General features: G+C 48.4%; 1 protein-coding gene across 1 annotated transcript in view; it reads right to left on the reverse strand.

Annotated features, from left to right (window-relative positions):
• Positions 1-16,985, reverse strand: part of LOC310773610 (dynactin subunit 1-like) — a gene marked incomplete at its 3' end in the record, with an annotated part of 82,570 nt that overhangs the window by 15,593 nt on the left and 49,992 nt on the right. The window contains exons 14-21 of the mRNA XM_083633531.1: positions 15,103-15,207; positions 7,234-7,425; positions 6,165-6,281; positions 5,613-5,765; positions 4,742-4,902; positions 2,846-3,014; positions 2,352-2,420; positions 892-1,104 (exon numbers count right to left, since the gene is read on the reverse strand). Of these exons, the coding sequence (XP_083489657.1) occupies positions 892-1,104; positions 2,352-2,420; positions 2,846-3,014; positions 4,742-4,902; positions 5,613-5,765; positions 6,165-6,281; positions 7,234-7,425; positions 15,103-15,207 (1,179 nt within the window). The remainder of the gene's footprint in view (positions 1-891; positions 1,105-2,351; positions 2,421-2,845; positions 3,015-4,741; positions 4,903-5,612; positions 5,766-6,164; positions 6,282-7,233; positions 7,426-15,102; positions 15,208-16,985) is intronic.

A 16,985-nucleotide genomic window follows, 5' to 3' on the forward strand; every position in this document is an offset into this window, starting at 1 on the left:
GGGCCCCTAATCTATATCCTGCTTAGGGCCCCCAGATGGCTAGGGCCGGCCCTGCCTACTGTCTGCAACTTGTTGTCAGCACAGGGACACCACTACTGCATGTCGCCACCGTCCCCAGAATGTAGGCCCACCCTCAAGACTCAGGATTGGTTCTGCGATGCAATGTTTTTTCTAACTCTGAAATTGCATCCACCCCACTTTTAACAACTAGAGGTGGGGGGAGGTTCACAGTCTCTACTGAGTGAAGCGGATAGAGACTGAGAACTGAGTCTATTTTTAACATAACCCTACACAGGATTGTTAGTAGAATTGACTTGTTAAAGGCACAATCCGTAATGCAAATTTTATGCCCCCTTTTCAGCAAATTTATATTTGAAAATTAATGATTTGCTTTGCGTGAAGTCCTTGAAAATGAATAAAAGAATTGCTTGAAAAGGTACTTGAAAATCGTTGAATTTAATTGTATAATGTCTGTATGAAGTGAACCCTTACTATCACCATCAGTGTGGGATAAAAAGGCAAACAGCAGATGGTTTTCTCTTTTCTTTAAACAGTCCACGGTACAAATAATCATAATATGTCATCACCTTCGTCATTTTCATCATCATAAGACAAAAAAGATTTTCAGAACATATCGGGTTCAATTCACTCTCAATACACCCAATTCAGGAAATGTATTTTCTATGACAGATGGGAAAATTTCAATGTAATTACAATAATATAAGAAACGGAGAATGTATGCATATCAATAAAGTTAAATTGACAAATTGACGTTTTGACTTGAGCAAACTGAGGCTGTCACTTGACATCAAACGTTGGTCAAACGTACAAATAAACTTTCCCTAATCGTGGCCATATGGAGAGTGGTGGAAACCCGTTGGCAGTGGTTACCTGCTGTGGGAAGCTGAGTGCTGCGGGGATGCCGGGCACGTCGGTGCCGGGCATGCGGCGGCGGATCTTCTTGCAGAACTGTCGGACGTCGCTGCAGGACGTCTCAAGGTCTCTGAGCAGCACCGCCAGGTCCGTCTGAGCCTGGCCCGCGTGGAGGAATGCCCGCAGACGCCCCACCTCCACCGCCATGCAGTCCAACGCACTCTGGGTGAACTGCACACAAACAGCAGAAATACTCTGGGTGAACTGCACACAAACAGCAGAAATACTCTGGGTGAACTGCATGCAAACAGCAGAAATACTCTGGGTGAACTGCACACAAACAGCAGAAATACTCTGGGTGAACTGCATGCAAACAGCAAAAATGAAATGACACTCGACTGGTGAAGAGTCAGATCACTAGGGGCGCCTGGGTAGTGCAGAGCTAAAAGCATTCGCCTATCACCGCCGGGACCCGGATTCAATTCCGGGCAGAGGTACCTCCGGCTGGATCAGACGTTCCTACAGACACAATTGGACGTGTCATGCTCATGGGAAGCCGGTGAGGTAGGAGTCCTGGTCGCGGCACTAGCGCCTCCTCTGGCCGGTCGGGGGGCCTGTTCGGGGGGAGGGGAACTGGGGAGAATAACATGATCCTCCCACACGCTAGGTCCTGCCGGTAAAACTCCTCCTCAGGTGAAAACCTTGTTGTCAGGTGAAAAGAAGCAGCTGGCGACTGCATGTATCGGAGGAAGCATGTGCTAGTCTCTACCTAGATTTAGAACACGGCTCTCTTGAATACTCGATTCTGATTGGTCAATCAACAAGATTCACCGGTCATTATTTCTCGACAACCGACCGCTGCTCTGCCACACCTGGATTAATCAGTTGATAAGAGCCTTTTGTCAGCAAGACACTACTAATTAGGACAACCAGTTGCAGCTGTGGTGTCTTGTGTGCCAATTATGAATGAAACCGCTTTGTCGTTGAAAACGCTATTAAAAAATCTATTTGAATAATTATTTTTGTCAGATTATTGAATGATTTAGTTGTAGGCCGTGTTCTAAGCAGGATAATGGATAGTGAGCCGGTGATTACTGGAAATAATGACCTTCAGGTGAATGATTAAGCCCTCCGCTGCGCGTCGGGCTCAATATCACCTGTCGGTCATTATTTCGCCAGTAATCACCGGCTCACTATCCATTATCCCTTACGTATAACCCACTGTGGAATGATCACACTTTCAAGCTGTTTATCTATCAATCAAGCAAGCCTGCTGTTGAAAGTCATTCTGGAAAATATAGGAAATCACTACCTGAAGTAGAAACTAGACAAGGCACACTGAAGAACTAAATTATTACAACATCTCATCACAAAATAACCTCTGGAATGGGTTGAACATTTAAAATGGATGATATCTAAAAGGTTAAGTGTACCCAGTGTGAACTGTGAAAGGATGAGGCGGTGATGCAGGTACTCACTCTGATGTGATCAGCCAGCTGCATGGTGCATTCCTCACTCTGTTCTGCCAGGTGGATACTGTACAGGTGCTGGAAATCAACAGTCATGTCGAGTGTATGACACATTTTGTCAATGTTCATAATTTTATATTTAGCTCAGGCGTTTTGGTTTATGTGTTTCGGTTTAGCATTTGAGATATGAATAGGTTGGTGGTATATTTATGTTGATTTGATCAGAGGGCTCTTATTTTGAAAGCTGTACCTGTTAACTGAACTAATTTCTTCATAAATACTTTTATGGACTGTTAATAGACCATCACCAAAAAAAAACTGTGATTAATGCATTATTATTATGACAACATAGAGTGTGTGTGTGTGTGTGTGTGTGTGTGTGTGTGTGTGTGTGTGTGTGTGTGTGTGTGTGTGTGTGTGTGTGTGTGTGTGTGTGTGTGTGTGTGTGTGTGTGTGTGTGTGTGTGTGTGTGTGCGTGTGTGTGCAAGTGTGTGTGTGCGTACCTGGTAGTACTTGATGGCCTTGGTGAGTGGCTCCACGTTGACGGTCTCGTCCAGCTGGTCTCGGTGCAGCAGGTCGATCAGGAAGTCCAGGGAGCGCTCATGCACACTCATCTCCGGGTACAGAGAGCCCACCTTCTTATAGACCTCCACACTGCACTGATCCAGCGCTCTGACACACGCACGCACGCACACACGCACATGCACACACACACACACACACACACACACACACACACACACACACACACACACACACACACACACACACTCATTAGTGGGAGTATTTAACTTGGTGAGACTGCACCACACCAAGGAACCTTAAAAAGGAAGAGTTATAACATCATCAACGTGGTAATGCTCTGCTTGGGGCCAGTTCTATTAAAACCTATGGGAGATGCACGGAGAAGCATATCTATGTTGTTGAGCTTTGATGAATAAATGCCTCTACCAAATGAAAGAACACACTTCAAGAATAGGCTACTGACTGACTGACCGTTCCTAATGTGATTGTGCACATTTGTTTATTTGCTGTTGGTCTCCAAATAGTATCCAAACATGATTATAATTTAGACGTACTTTACAGCAGTCGTACTTTACAGCAGTCATACTCAACTTGTGGCCCTGGGGACAGATGTGGCCCGCGATAGGATGCCGAGTGGCCCCCGGACCATTTTCTAATTCACAATGAAAACTAACGTTAACTAACTTTGACTGAGCCCCAGCAAAATTGTCAAATATCACCACCTGCTCGCCACCCAGGCACTCATGTACTTACAGTAACTAACTTAACCTAACTATGCTGTGATTTAACTAACTTAACCTAACTATCCTGTGTGCTCAAAGTCGACCTCATTTTCTTTTTGGAGAGATCCTTTATTGATTTGTAAGGGTTTACTGGCCCCTGGCCTCGTCATTTTGCAAAAGTGGCCCCCAGGGAAAGCAAGTTAATTATCCTTATTTTACAGGGCTCCTGGCAAGTGAAATTAATTATTTGGAGACTAACAACAAATAAAAGAATGTGGACATTTGAAAAAAATCAGTCAGTAGTGTATTGAAGTGTGTTCATTTGGTGGAGTTTCTTCATCATAGGTCATACTGTACGATGTAGATATGTTGGGTTTTAATGTGCTTCTCCATGCATCTACCATAGGCTTCAGAACTGACACCAAGCAAAGCTTTAGAACGTTGGTATGATGTAATGATGACTCTTCCTTCTTTTATAGGTTATTTGCACCACACCAGCACCAGATTCCAGATGCTTCAAAGGGAAGACTTGTGGCCAAGTGTACTTAAAAGTTCTAATTCATAGAGGCAGATGTGTGAGTCGTCTGTATGTGTGAAGAAGTGAACCCTCTCCTGCTATGTAACTGTGGTGGAGTGGACCATGAGGAACCCTCTCCTGCTATGTAACTGTGGTGGAGTGGACCATGGGGAACCCTCTCCTGCTATGTAACTGTGGTGGAGTGGACCATGAGGAACCCTCTCCTGCTATGTAACGGGGAACCCTCTCCTGCTATGTAACTGTGGTGGAGTGGACCATGGGGAACCCTCTCCTGCTATGTAACTGTGGTGGAGTGGACCATGAGGAACCCTCTCCTGCTATGTAACTGTGGTGGAGTGGACCATGGGGAACCCTCTCCTGCTATGTAACTGTGGTGGAGTGGACCATGGGGAACCCTCTACTGCTATGTAACTGTGGTGGAGTGGACCATGAGGAACCCTCTCCTGCTATGTAACTGTGGTGGAGTGGACCATGAGGAACCCTCTCCTGCTATGTAACTGTGGTGGAGTGGACCATGAGGAACCCTCTCCTGCTATGTAACTGTGGTGGAGTGGACCATGAGGAACCCTCTCCTGCTATGTAACTGTGGTGAAGTGGACCATGGGCTAACGTACTGCTGGTATTTGTGCAGCGTGGCCTGCAACAGACTGAGGGAGTAGACCAGCCCGCCCGCGAAGCTCAGCTGCTCCCCCACTGCTCCCTTCAGCCCCGCCCGCTCAGCACAGTTCTCATTCAGCTCAAACTTCTCCTGGGCCTGCTTACTGATCAGCTCAGCCTGGACGGACACACACACACACACACACACGGACACACACACACACACACACACACACACACAAACACAGAGTGAGTGACACCCATGGGAGCATGGGCGCACATACAAAAATACCTCCATCTTGGAACCGTGAAGCCAAAACCTGCAGTTCCTCAAATGGCCACTTGAGGCTGGCTCCAAAAGCAAGTCAATCCCCATGGACACCCATGTTAAATTGCCCAACTTTACAGCAGAAATAAACATGTTTACAGCCTGGTTAAAAAAATGGCTTTGGTCTCTATAGCTAATTTCCCCATTCATGACAACTGTTCTGGGTGAATTTTTATATGCCACAACTCGGTCTATTGTGAAAAGAGAAGTCGGATAGTATATAAGTCAATGAGAAAATACTTCTCACTTGATTTATTACCTCAGTAAATACGTTCCTAATGAGTTTATGGTCTCAATCACTAGTTTCAAGTGTCCTTCAATACAGTATGACATTCATTTAGTAAATTATGGTCCCCTTTAGAGTAAAATAGATGATAAAAAAGACAATATTTAGCAGGCAGCACTGCGGCTCTGTCTGGCCAAACAAAAACCAAGATATCAACAGTCAAAATGCTAATATCAATGTCTGTCTATGGTTGCAATTGTCTCAAAGCTTCAAAACTGGTCCCTAAATCGTCTCAGTAGAAACATCTCAGTAGAGTCGACTGTGTGGAGTTGACCTTGCAGATGAGCCGGGGGATGAGGAGCAGCACCAGGATGCAGTCGTGGTCTCCTCCGTGACGCAGGAAGGACTCGGGCATGAAGGAGGTGAGGAGAGACACCTGCCTGTTCGCCTGACCCACCTCCATCTTTCTCAGCTCCATCTCAATGGCCTGCACACACACAGAGAACAGTCAGTACACAGCCAATCTGGGAAGGCGTGCAATTAAATGTACAGTCTCTCCACGCTGAACAAATCAATCCTAGTAAACTCTAATTGTGCAGCAGGAGAGATGAGTTCAACTTCACCACCAAGTTTACTTTTTCCTTTGGGAATTCTGGAAGCAGAGACACTCAAATCTGCACAGTCACATCTACACCCACATAAACACACCAACGCGTACAGACAGGCACACGTCACCCACACAGACATGCAGGCCCATTCAGGATTACACGTCACGCCATCACACAGCGGAGAGCGTCTGGTTACGCAGCACAGAGGCCTGTGACTGGCTGTGAGCACAGAGGCCTGTGATTGGCTCTGAGCACAGAGGCCTGTGATTGGCTCTGACCTTGGCGTATGCCTTCGTCTCTGCAAACTTGATCTTGAAATCAAACATCTCGGGCGGCGGCTGCTGCAGCAGCTCTGCGGAGGCTTCCTGCTGGCTGGTCAGCTCTCTGTTCACTTCCTGCAGGCACAACAATCAGGAGAGAGATGGTGGAAACACAAAACATTTGTTTGATTCTCAATATGCTAAAAATGGTAAATAATAAATAAGATACTCGAGTGAGCCATTTCCCATTTCATCTCAACCAGTAATGCATTACTGTAATCACTAGCGCTGCAACTAACGATTATTTTCATTGTCGATTATTTTCTTGATTAGTGGATTAGTTGTTTGGTCTATAAAATGGCGATCAGTGTTTCCCGAAGTACAAGATGACGTCCTCAAATGTCTTGTTTTGTCCGCACCCCAAAGATATTCAGTGAGAGGAGTAAAGAAACCAGAAAACATTCACATTTAAGAAGCTGGAATCAGAGAATTTTTACTTTTTCCCCCTTAAAAAATATATGTCAACCGATTTAATTGATTATCAAAATAGTTTGAGAATATTTAATAGTTAGCATCTAACTGATTAATGGTTGCAGCTCTAAATGACAGTAAAGTTAGAGTGACATGAATGAGCCAACAAACTGGGAAATGCAACACACAACGTCTGAATTGAATGCTGTAAGCTGCATCTTTTGTAAAACATTTAAAAGAAAGATTTAGTGGCTGTCATTTAGACTCCTGCTGGTAACGGGGCTTAGGTCTAAAATATTTATTGGCTCAATGAATGCAAGCAAGCCTAGCACAATCATTTTAAGTTGTAGCACACAAGTAATGTAACGAGTAGACTAACTAATTATTTTTTATTTTAAGTAATAAGTAAATAATTAATTATTTTACTTAGATTGGTTCAAAGCAGTTTGGGAGAAAAGAGAGGATTTAATTTAATTGCCTCTGTGTATGAAATGTGCTATACAAGTAAACTTGCCTTGCCTAAGAAAAGTAACAAGTAATGTGTAATTCATTACTTTTCCCCCCAGTAACACTACACCCCCACACTGGTCTTGGCCGCCCCTCTGGGTGATGGTACCTGCAGGTGGGCGGTGAGATCGCGGTACTTCTTGATGGTCTGCTGGTAGTCGGCCACAGTCTCCTGGGCAGCCTCCACCCGCTTGTCGGCCTCTCGGACCCGTGAGGCACCCAGGTCCAACATCTCCCTCAGCTCCAGCTCCGTCTCACGCCCGTTCTCCTGCAGCTCGTCGTTCATCTCGTTGATGGCTTCCTGCAGCGTGGAGACAGTAACGCATGACCAGAGTCAGTCCCTGATTGAAATCAGTTGATAACCATTATTTGACCACTTCCACTCTACCCCTCTCCAACTGACAACAATGATAATAGGGGACTTCCGGGTGAGATAGCGGCTCAATAGTACAGTATATGCCACATAGAAGTGGTATGCATCATCTGAAAGCTGGGAATTTCAAGATTAATTTGAGATGCAGCTCAGCACTGTGTGTCAAGGTTTTCTAGTCATAAATATGCCATAAACATTGTGTTTTATTGAGTGTTTATTCAAAAGTAGAAAGTTTAGACTGAGTATAAGTGCTTAGAACATTATGATGAGAAGTATATGATGACCACCCCCAATTTCCCCATGATCAATTATGTCTCATAAGTTGTTGCCGCAATTTGGGGGTTGATACCACTTGTTACCCAGATTTTATGCAAGATTTAACCATTTTTGAGCACTCAAGAATTTCTTAAAAAAAATCTAAAATATCACATTGAGACACCAAGACCTTGAGGAACACCATAGGAAAATTTTGGGATTTCTGTAAGAATTGCATTTTTCAGTGATTGAGTGGCGAACACTTCTGTTCTGGAAATTGCTCAGAAACCTAGAATGACATCAATGGATGCCTTAGGTCTTCTAGTTTCATGTGATACCAGCATCTTCACATCGTCTTTAAAAATTAGCCCACTACAGCCTCTGAAAGATGGTCATGTCGGTCAAGGATGCTGGTGTCCTTGAAGAGTTGATGAGTAAGGTGGTAATGCTAAAGTTCCCTGTTTTTATATTTTTTCCCTGCAACACTCATTGCTGTGGTATTTCTGCACTGCACTTCCTAGAAACCACCTTTCTGATCTGACCTTTCCATAGATATATGAAAATGTTGCCGCTTATTACTTGAACTAACTCAGTTGACAAAGAACAGATCCCTATTCCCAGTGTTGATATATGGGACAAATGCATTGCTCAAGGATCCTTGAATATCTGGTTTTCATTTTAAATTACTGTGAGTGATTGTGATTGCCTTTGCCTGCCTTGACCAAGAGCTGGACAAGGTTTCTACTACACGCTTGTTTGTGCCAAGCGAGGTCAATTAATCAGAGGAGTACTTGAATCAAATTCAAATAGCAATTCAACAATGACTGCAGGGATGCAAACACCAGAGGGCAGTACTGTATTGTTAATGTTAATGACCCTGGCCCGAATCAATAATGAAAAAATTAGTCAGCAAAGAGTGGCACTTTAATTTTCACTGACGTCAGTCCTACTATATAAATACACACAGGCCAAGCTGGAAAAATAAGTTAGCGGGGTACGCTTCACTGCTGCTTATAGATTCCCATCCAAACTATGTTTTTTAGACGAATGAACCAAAGCTATTTTGCTAATTTGTTAACCTGTACAGTATTCTCATGATAATAATTCTTATTTATTTATTTCATGAAAATCATAATGTTTTTCAAATGATTTGGCAGCCCACTTGCAATACCTTCACAGCCCACAGGTTGGGAATGACTGTGTTATGATCTTAGCCATGTCTGCTTGCTTTTACATATTTGTCTGTCTCTCTCTGTTTGCTAATGTAATGGTAGCCAGTGGTCACGCTGTGCAGTGAGTAAACCGAAAGTTACGTATGTAACTACGGTTCTATGAATCCCGAATGACCGCCAGAGGCGGTGCTTAAGCACTGAATATTCCCCTTCGCGCATGCGCAGTTCGAGTATTGTATACCAACAATGTCACCTGTGACCCCCTGGATGACCGGACAGAGGTTATATCTTCCGGTGTCATCAGGGATCATTTCCTACAGAAACTTCTCGCGAGCACACGAGGATTCTGAGTGACAGAGCGCTCTGGCGGTCATTCGGGATTCATAGAACCGTAGTTACATACGTAACTTTCGTTCTATTTCATCCCTGCTGACCGCCAGAGGCGGTGCTTAAGCACTGAATGACTTATACCAGCAAAGTCACGAGGAATCCTGAGTACCCACCTCAATGAGTAGAATCAGAGGATTCTGGCACCAGGACCACTCCCAGTGGATGGGGAGTGGCAACATTCACCCGGTAGAACCTGGAGAAAGTGTCTGGTGACGCCCATGAGGCAGCAGCACATATGTCCCCCAGGGATACCCCTCTCAGGGCAGCCCATGATGTGGAGACACTCCTGGTAGAATGGCCCCTCACGCCGGATGGCAGGAGGCGGTTACTCGCCCCATAGGCATAGCTGATAGTGTCCACAATCCAGTGGGACAGACGCTGTTTGGAGAGAGCGCAACCTTTGTTAGGGCCACCATAACAGAGGAAGAGCTGTTCTGACTGTCGAATGCACCTGGTAGCTGTAATATAGGCTCTTAGGGCCCGCACTGGGCACAGCAGTTCCCGCTTGTCCCCCCTCTCTCCTGGTGGGGGGTCAAATCGTGCAAGCCGTATTGGCTGGTTGAGGTGTGAGTGCGACAGCACCTTAGGGAGGAATGCTGTGTTTGGCCACAGAGTGACCCCCGAGCCATCTGAGTTCCACCTCAGACATGAGACACTGACAGACAGGGCGTGCAGCTCACTGACCCGCTTTGCTGAGGTAATGGCCAGGAGGAATGCAGTCTTGCATGACACCCACTTTAGCTCTGCCTGTGCCAAGGGCTCAAAGGGAGGCCTGCATAGAGCATCCAGCACCAGGGGAAGATCCCATGCTGGGATTCTCGGGGCTCTTGGAGGATGCAACCTCTGAGCCCCCTTCAGGAAGAGGGACACCAGACTGTGGCTCCCCACTGTGCCATTGTCGACTCTGGCATGTCGACATGACATTGCCGCTACGTACACCTTCAGAGTAGCAGGAGCCCGACCTTTGTCCAGGAGGGACTGCAGGAACTCAAGGACAGTAGGCACAGAACAATGTACTGGGTCCTCACTCCGACCCATACACCAGTTGTAAAACAGCTTCCATCTGTTGTCGTACTGCAGACGAGTGGATGGCGCCCTTGCATTCATTATAGTATGCCTGACAGGGTCTACACAGCTGCTGAGTAGTGGTTCGGGCCCTCCAGCAGCCAAACGCACAGCTGGAGGCGTTGGGGATTGGGATGCCAGATCTGACCTTCCAGTTGGGACAGAAGATCTCTCCTGTCGGGGAGGCGCCATGGAGCGCTGCGACAGAGTCTGTGCAGCAGAGGGAACCATGTCCTCCCTGGCCAGAAGGGGGCCACCAACAGAATCCTGTGCCCCTCCTGAAGAACTCTCTGAAGTACTAGCCGAATCAGAGGAAGCGGTGGGAAGGCATATAGAAGACCCTCTGGCCAAGGATGAGCCAGTGCATCCTGGCCCAGAGGGCTGGTTGTCTCCGCTAAGGAGAACCATAGAGGGCAGTGAGTCGACACCTCTGAGGCGAAGAGGTCCACCTCTGCTCTGCCGAAGCGGCTCCAGACTGTGTGCACCACCTCTGGGTTGAGGCACCACTCCCCCGATGGAGGCTTTTGACGGGAGAGGAAGTCTGCCAAGTGGTTCTGCTCTCCCGGTAGATATATTGCCCGTAGGCTGATCAGGCGGGGGGCCGCCCATGTCAGGAGGTCCCTTGACACTTGCAGCAGCCGTGCAGACTTGGTTCCACCCTGATGGTTTATATGATAGACGGTCGAGGTGTTGTCTGACTGAATGAGGACGTGCCTGCCTCTCAGGTATGGCAGGAAGTTCTTGAGAGCTAGGTGCACTGCTCGCAGCTCCAGCACATTGATGTGTCCGGCGCGGTCTTCCCCAGACCACTGCCCGCGAGCCGTCCTGCTCTGCCACACTGCACCCCATCCTGCGGGGCAGGCATCTGTGGTGACAGTCTCCCTGCGGGACGGGATGGAGCCCATAGGGACCCCCCTTGCCATATAGGCCCCGTCCCTCCACGGGGCTAGGGCGAGGAGACACTGCTGTGCCACTCTGACCTTTCTGTGTCTGTGCCGCTTGGCCTCCAAGCGGAAGCCGTTCAGCCACCTCTGCAGGGGGCGCAGCGACAGCAAGCCCAGCGGAACAACAGCTGCGATGGATGTCAGTTTGCCCAAGAGCCGAAGAAACGTGACATAGGGCAACAGTCTTCCCCTTTGGAACAAGGGAAGAAGGCGTAGGATGTCGTCCACACGGTGTGGGGACGGACAGGCTGTCATAGTAACAGTGTTTAATGCTAACCCAATGAAGGTTGTGGTTTGAGATGGTTCTAGACAACTCTTTTCCATATTTACCTTGAGTCCTAGGTGGGACACGTGGGACAGGAGGCACCCTGTATCTTGGGCCACTTGAGCTCGGGATGGTGCGCAGACCAGCCAGTCGTCTAGGTACGGAAGGACCTTCATGCCCTGAGACTGCAGAGGTGCAAGCGCCGCTGCCACACATCTCGTGAACACCCGTGGGGAGAGAGAGAGCCCGAATGGCAGCACCCTGAACTGCCAGTGGTGGCCTCGATAGGCAAAGCGCAGAAACTGCCGGTGTTGATGGGCAATGGGGACATGAAAATAAGCGTCTTTCAGGTCTATGGATGTGAACCACTCTCCACGGGCTACAGTTCGCAGAACGTCTGCCGTGGTCAACATATGGAAGGGCATGACCTTCATGAACTTGTTGAGTCCCCTCAGGTCCAAGACTGGACGAAACCCGCCAGTCTTTTTCGGCACGAGGAAGTATGTCGAGTAGAACCCCCTGGGGTGCGACAGAGGGTCTACAGCCTCGATGGCGCCCTTGGCCAGGAGGGCAGCCAACTCCTGGTCTAAGGCTATGGCTTTCACCGGGTCGTTTATGATGGTAATTTTGACCCGGCTGGATGTTGGGGGCCGGCGTCGGAATTGAAGCTTGTCCCCGTGGGTTAAGGTGGCAACCACCCACGGGTCTGAAGCATGAGCAGCCCAGTACCTGAGCTGCTGATGGAAAAAATATCCGACAGCCGGCCCCGCGGCTTCAATGTCCGCCCCCCCGGCCCCTAGGGGCCCTGAAGGGGGGACGGACAGGATCCGGGGCCCGAGGCCGATTGGAGGGCCGAAAGTCACGGCCCCGCCTCTGCGTGTACTGCTGAGGTTCACGACGGCTACTGCTGTGCGCTGGTGGTGGAAAGCGGCCTCGGGGAGCAGCCGAGGGGCCCCTGGGCCTGGTGGGCGGAGGCATACGGCGAAGACCTGCCAGCTGCTGCCTGGTCTGCCCAGCCTGGATGGTTCGTTCCAGCGCTTCCTGTGCCGCTGACCCGAACATCTCTCCTGGCTCCACTGGGAGGCTACGGAGAGTCCTCCTCGACGCCTCAGTCAAATTAGACTGTGAAAGCCAGACTTGGCGACGAGTTTGGACCAGGACGGACATCATCCGTCCAATTTCCCTGGACATAAGGCCGAACGCCTCCAGTGACGCATCACAGAAGGCCACGGAGTCAGCATTAACATTGCCCTCCTGTAGTGAAGCAGAGAGGGCGAGCATGAGGTGTGACAGGGAGTTGCCTATACGACCGGCCCGAGCTCCCGCACCATAAGCCCTTGTGAGAAGGTCGTCAGTCATCCGACACTGGGGTCGGGGGCACCTAGCATCCCTTCGCAGAGCCTCATCGGGGGAAACAATGAGGGATGCGATGGCAGGCTCCATAGCTGGCATGTGATCCAGGCCAACTCTTGCCGTGTCGTGCATGGCTGCCAGGGTTCGACCATCAGCAGAGAGACGGGAGCAAGCTCCAGTGTCCCTCCAACAGGCCTGCAACTCCCTCATGTAGTCCACTGAGTGAGGGACCTCAAAGGCAGTGGAGGCTGGCCTGCGCCTGAAGAAGGCGCTTGCGGGAGCCGATTCCGCTTGCTGCGGTATATCCATGCGTAGGTGATCTAGCGCCCTGCGCATGACCGTACGCATGGGGTGGTCCTCCGTCTCAGCCAGCGAACTGTGAGCGGAGGAATGGGAGCCCGGCCCTGAGGCCCGGGAGACCCCATCCAATGAGTCTTCCCCATAATCCCGAAAGTGAGTCGCAGAAGCTGCCAGGGAGAGTGTATCCTCCTCTGGGGCAAGCACCGGCATATGAGGAGTGGGCACCTCAGCCTCCTCTGAGAGGACACCAGGCTGGTGAGCCATGAGCATGGACCTCATCTGGGCCAGCTCAGTGGACAGCTGAGCCACCTTTGATGACAGCCCACTGCGGTCAGACTTCGTCTTTTTCTTGGAGGGTCCAACCGCAGCGGCCTCAGCCAGACGCTTAGAGCTCCTACGTTGGAGCGGAGACACTTGGCCCGATGGGGGGATGTCACCTTCGCCCATTGGGTGTTCCAGCTCTGCCAGTCTGACAGCCCTAACTGCCCTAGGCATGTAGCTGCAGTTCATGCATGGATTGTCCAACAGTGCCTCCCTCAGGTGCACAGGACCAAGGCACGCGGGGCAGAGATCATGGCCATCCTCTGGCTGCAGAGGAGCCTCACAGGATGTGCAATAATGTGCATTATCCATCATGGTGGCACCAGTTAGGAACACCGCCACACCGGCTAATGCACACCCTTCACAGTTAGCCCAGAGCGCGGACGCAACTGGTCCCTACTGTAGATGCTGTATGCTGGGGGGAGGGAGCGCGTACGCTGCCTATACCAGCAGGCAGCAGAGGTTTACTCCTACACAGTATATATATATACACACAATGTAATTAATTAATATATCTATTAATTAATATTACTGTCACTAGCAGTGGTTATTCACCAAACAAAACAACATCTAAACTCATTCAAAATGAAAACACTACTCACAGCGCTGACGCTATAACGTTAGTGAACAGAATGAGACCATGGGGGGAGGGAGCGCGTACGCTGCCTATACCAGCAGAGGCTATTTTTTTTTTATTTTTTTTAACCACTCTTACAACGAACAAACACTCATCATAGCGCTGAAGCTATAACGTTAATGAACAAAATGAGGCCATATGCTGGGAAGAGGGAGCGCGCACGCAGCCTTCCCCAACAGAGGTTTATTCAAGTTACATAACAATAACGATAACCAATAACAACCGGGAAGCGCTAACGCAACCCCCACACTTGTAATGCCGGGAGGAGGCTGCGCAACGCAACACTCACCGGCAAGTCTGCAGCAGTAGGTATCGTTGAAGATACAGCTTTGCAAACAATTATGAAATCACCTCACCTTGTCCGGAGAGGGAAGTGGAAAACACTGCCTTATCGGCGAAAGAACGCCGCAGCGTCCACCTGAACAAAAAATAACTCCTCTCATACGAGGAAGATATTTCCGTCGCAGCTCCTGGAGGGCGAACGTTCGCTGCTCCGACCAACAACGGCCGCGGAACTACTAGCAACGGAATGTACGTTTTTTAATATGAAGTATCTCGTAATGCTTTCAAAAGCACTCTGCGCGCGAGAAGTTGAAAAGGAAATGATCCCTGATGACACCGGAAGATATAACCTCTGTCCGGTCATCCAGGGGGTCACAGGTGACATTGTTGGTATACAATACTCGAACTGCGCATGCGCGAAGGGGAATATTCAGTGCTTAAGCACCGCCTCTGGCGGTCAGCAGGGATGAAATAGAACTCACTCCCCGACACCTCAAAAGACGCTCTAGGAGCAGAGGGTAGAGCTCATGGATTTTAGCCTCCTCGCTAGAGCGTCCACCTCCCATGCCGAAGGTTCCGAGTTCGAATCCCAGCTGCGGGGGACAGATGTGCTTCACTCACCAGGTCACTGACGGTCTCTCTCAGCTCTCTGACTTTCTCCTCCAGGTCCAGGTTTCTCTCTGTCAGAGTCTCCACCATCTCCTCTGCCCCCAGCGCGGCATCCACCTGAAACACAGTTTGTCATCATCATCATCAACCAGCAGCAATGAGTTGATTCCAAGTCCTGTTTGCGGTTTACTGCCTGTTGCCTAAAGAGTTGCTGTCTGAATCATAGACTTTATAAAATATGGATGTCATGAGCTCCCCAAAAGTGAAGCCAAAACATCTCGATCGCCCCCTTGTGGGTGGTCCCACTATAGGCCATAAGCCCCCCCCCCCCCCCCCCCCCCCCAATGTTAGAGGATGGGACATGAGCGAAAAAAAGAAAGAAAAATCAAAGTATACGTCAAATAAATGTTTCCCAAAAATGGTTTCTGTCATTTTAGGCAAGTACAAAGTTTTCTGATACACTTTTAACTCATTGAGTGCCAATGACGACAATCGTCGTCAATTCAAATGCTAACGTAGAGTGCCAATGACGACGATTGTCGTCAATTGCGTTTTTTGATGGTGGGACGTGGATCAAAGCCTGATCCATCTCCTGTGAAAGTATAGTGGATGTTGAATGTGTAAAAGCTATTTTACGGACCCATTAGGTGGCGACAGTGCTCTCCAGATTAGAGAAAGTCGAGGAAAAAACAGAGAATAAGTGTCATTACTATGGTAATGGCTGAGCAGGGGTAATCTGCTGTGTGGGGGGCTGTTCACACATTACGTTTGCATTTTTGCATGGAAAAAGCGCTACCTGGAGCATTTTTTGTCAGGAGAGGAACTGACTGATATTGGGTGACGCTAAGCTAACATCTAAAGCCTACCTCAGACAGTAGCCTATCTCCGATGGTTGGATGGATGGCATTAGCGCTTTGGAGCAGACACGTTGTGAAACAAGCGAAGGCATTTCCATGTCTTGTCCAGCAATGTCAGGTTATTGTCCAGTATCATCCATTTTACTTTATGATCACTGTTACATTAACGTAAATCCACGGATTACAAGGTCCGGTGTTCTGCCAAAAAGTGAAAACTGACCAGTGTGATTAACGTTACAGCTGCAGCTGAATAGTGATCACCATGAAGCGATTGTCTCCCAAAAAGTGATTCTTTCTCCACATTTCTTGTGACTAACGTTATGGGAAACGACAGTGTAGTCAGTAAACTAGTGTAATGTTTTGAATGAGTTTTATCGGGCGTGCGCTATGAAGAAGCGTGCTTCTCATTCGGGAGAATATCTCCAGCCACCATTTTCGGGATGAGCTGGAAAAACTTCCGGTTAAAACTTTCAAAATAATGTTACTTAAACAAAAGTAAATAGCTTATTGATGCACGTTGGAGGAGAAAAAGTATTTCAACGAATGAAGCAGCAAACCTTGTATCAAAATACTCGTTGTGATGTTATATGGCGTGAAACTGTGGCTGCAACGCATTACTCAAAATAAATAAGGTTACGTTACAATAAACGTTTTATTTTGAAAGCAACAAAGCGGATGACGTACTTGTACATTCTGGCTGACTTGACGCCCGTGCAGTTCATGCTGCCAGATCCACATGACGATGCGTGCGTAGATCTTAGACCATTTTTAAATGGGTGGGGAGTGGGGCGAGTACCCGCACAGCAGAAACGTTACTCGAATACTGACGTTATGAACGAGTGCTCGAGTACCCGAGTACTCGCGCCCATCCCTAGCCAGCGCTGCTGGTTGCAGCTAAAAAATATTATTTTGCCAAACAAAATTCCTTTGTTTTCACTGTTTTATTGAAGGAAATTATTTTTGGGGTGTCACTACATCAGAAAATATTAGCTTCAGAGTCAGTCATGTGCTTGAAATGCTTCATTTCACAAAAGGCTA

The sequence above is a fragment of the Poromitra crassiceps genome, assembly GCF_964638095.1.
Source record: "Poromitra crassiceps genome assembly, chromosome: 3".
Classification (NCBI taxonomy): Eukaryota; Metazoa; Chordata; class Actinopteri; order Beryciformes; family Melamphaidae; genus Poromitra; species Poromitra crassiceps.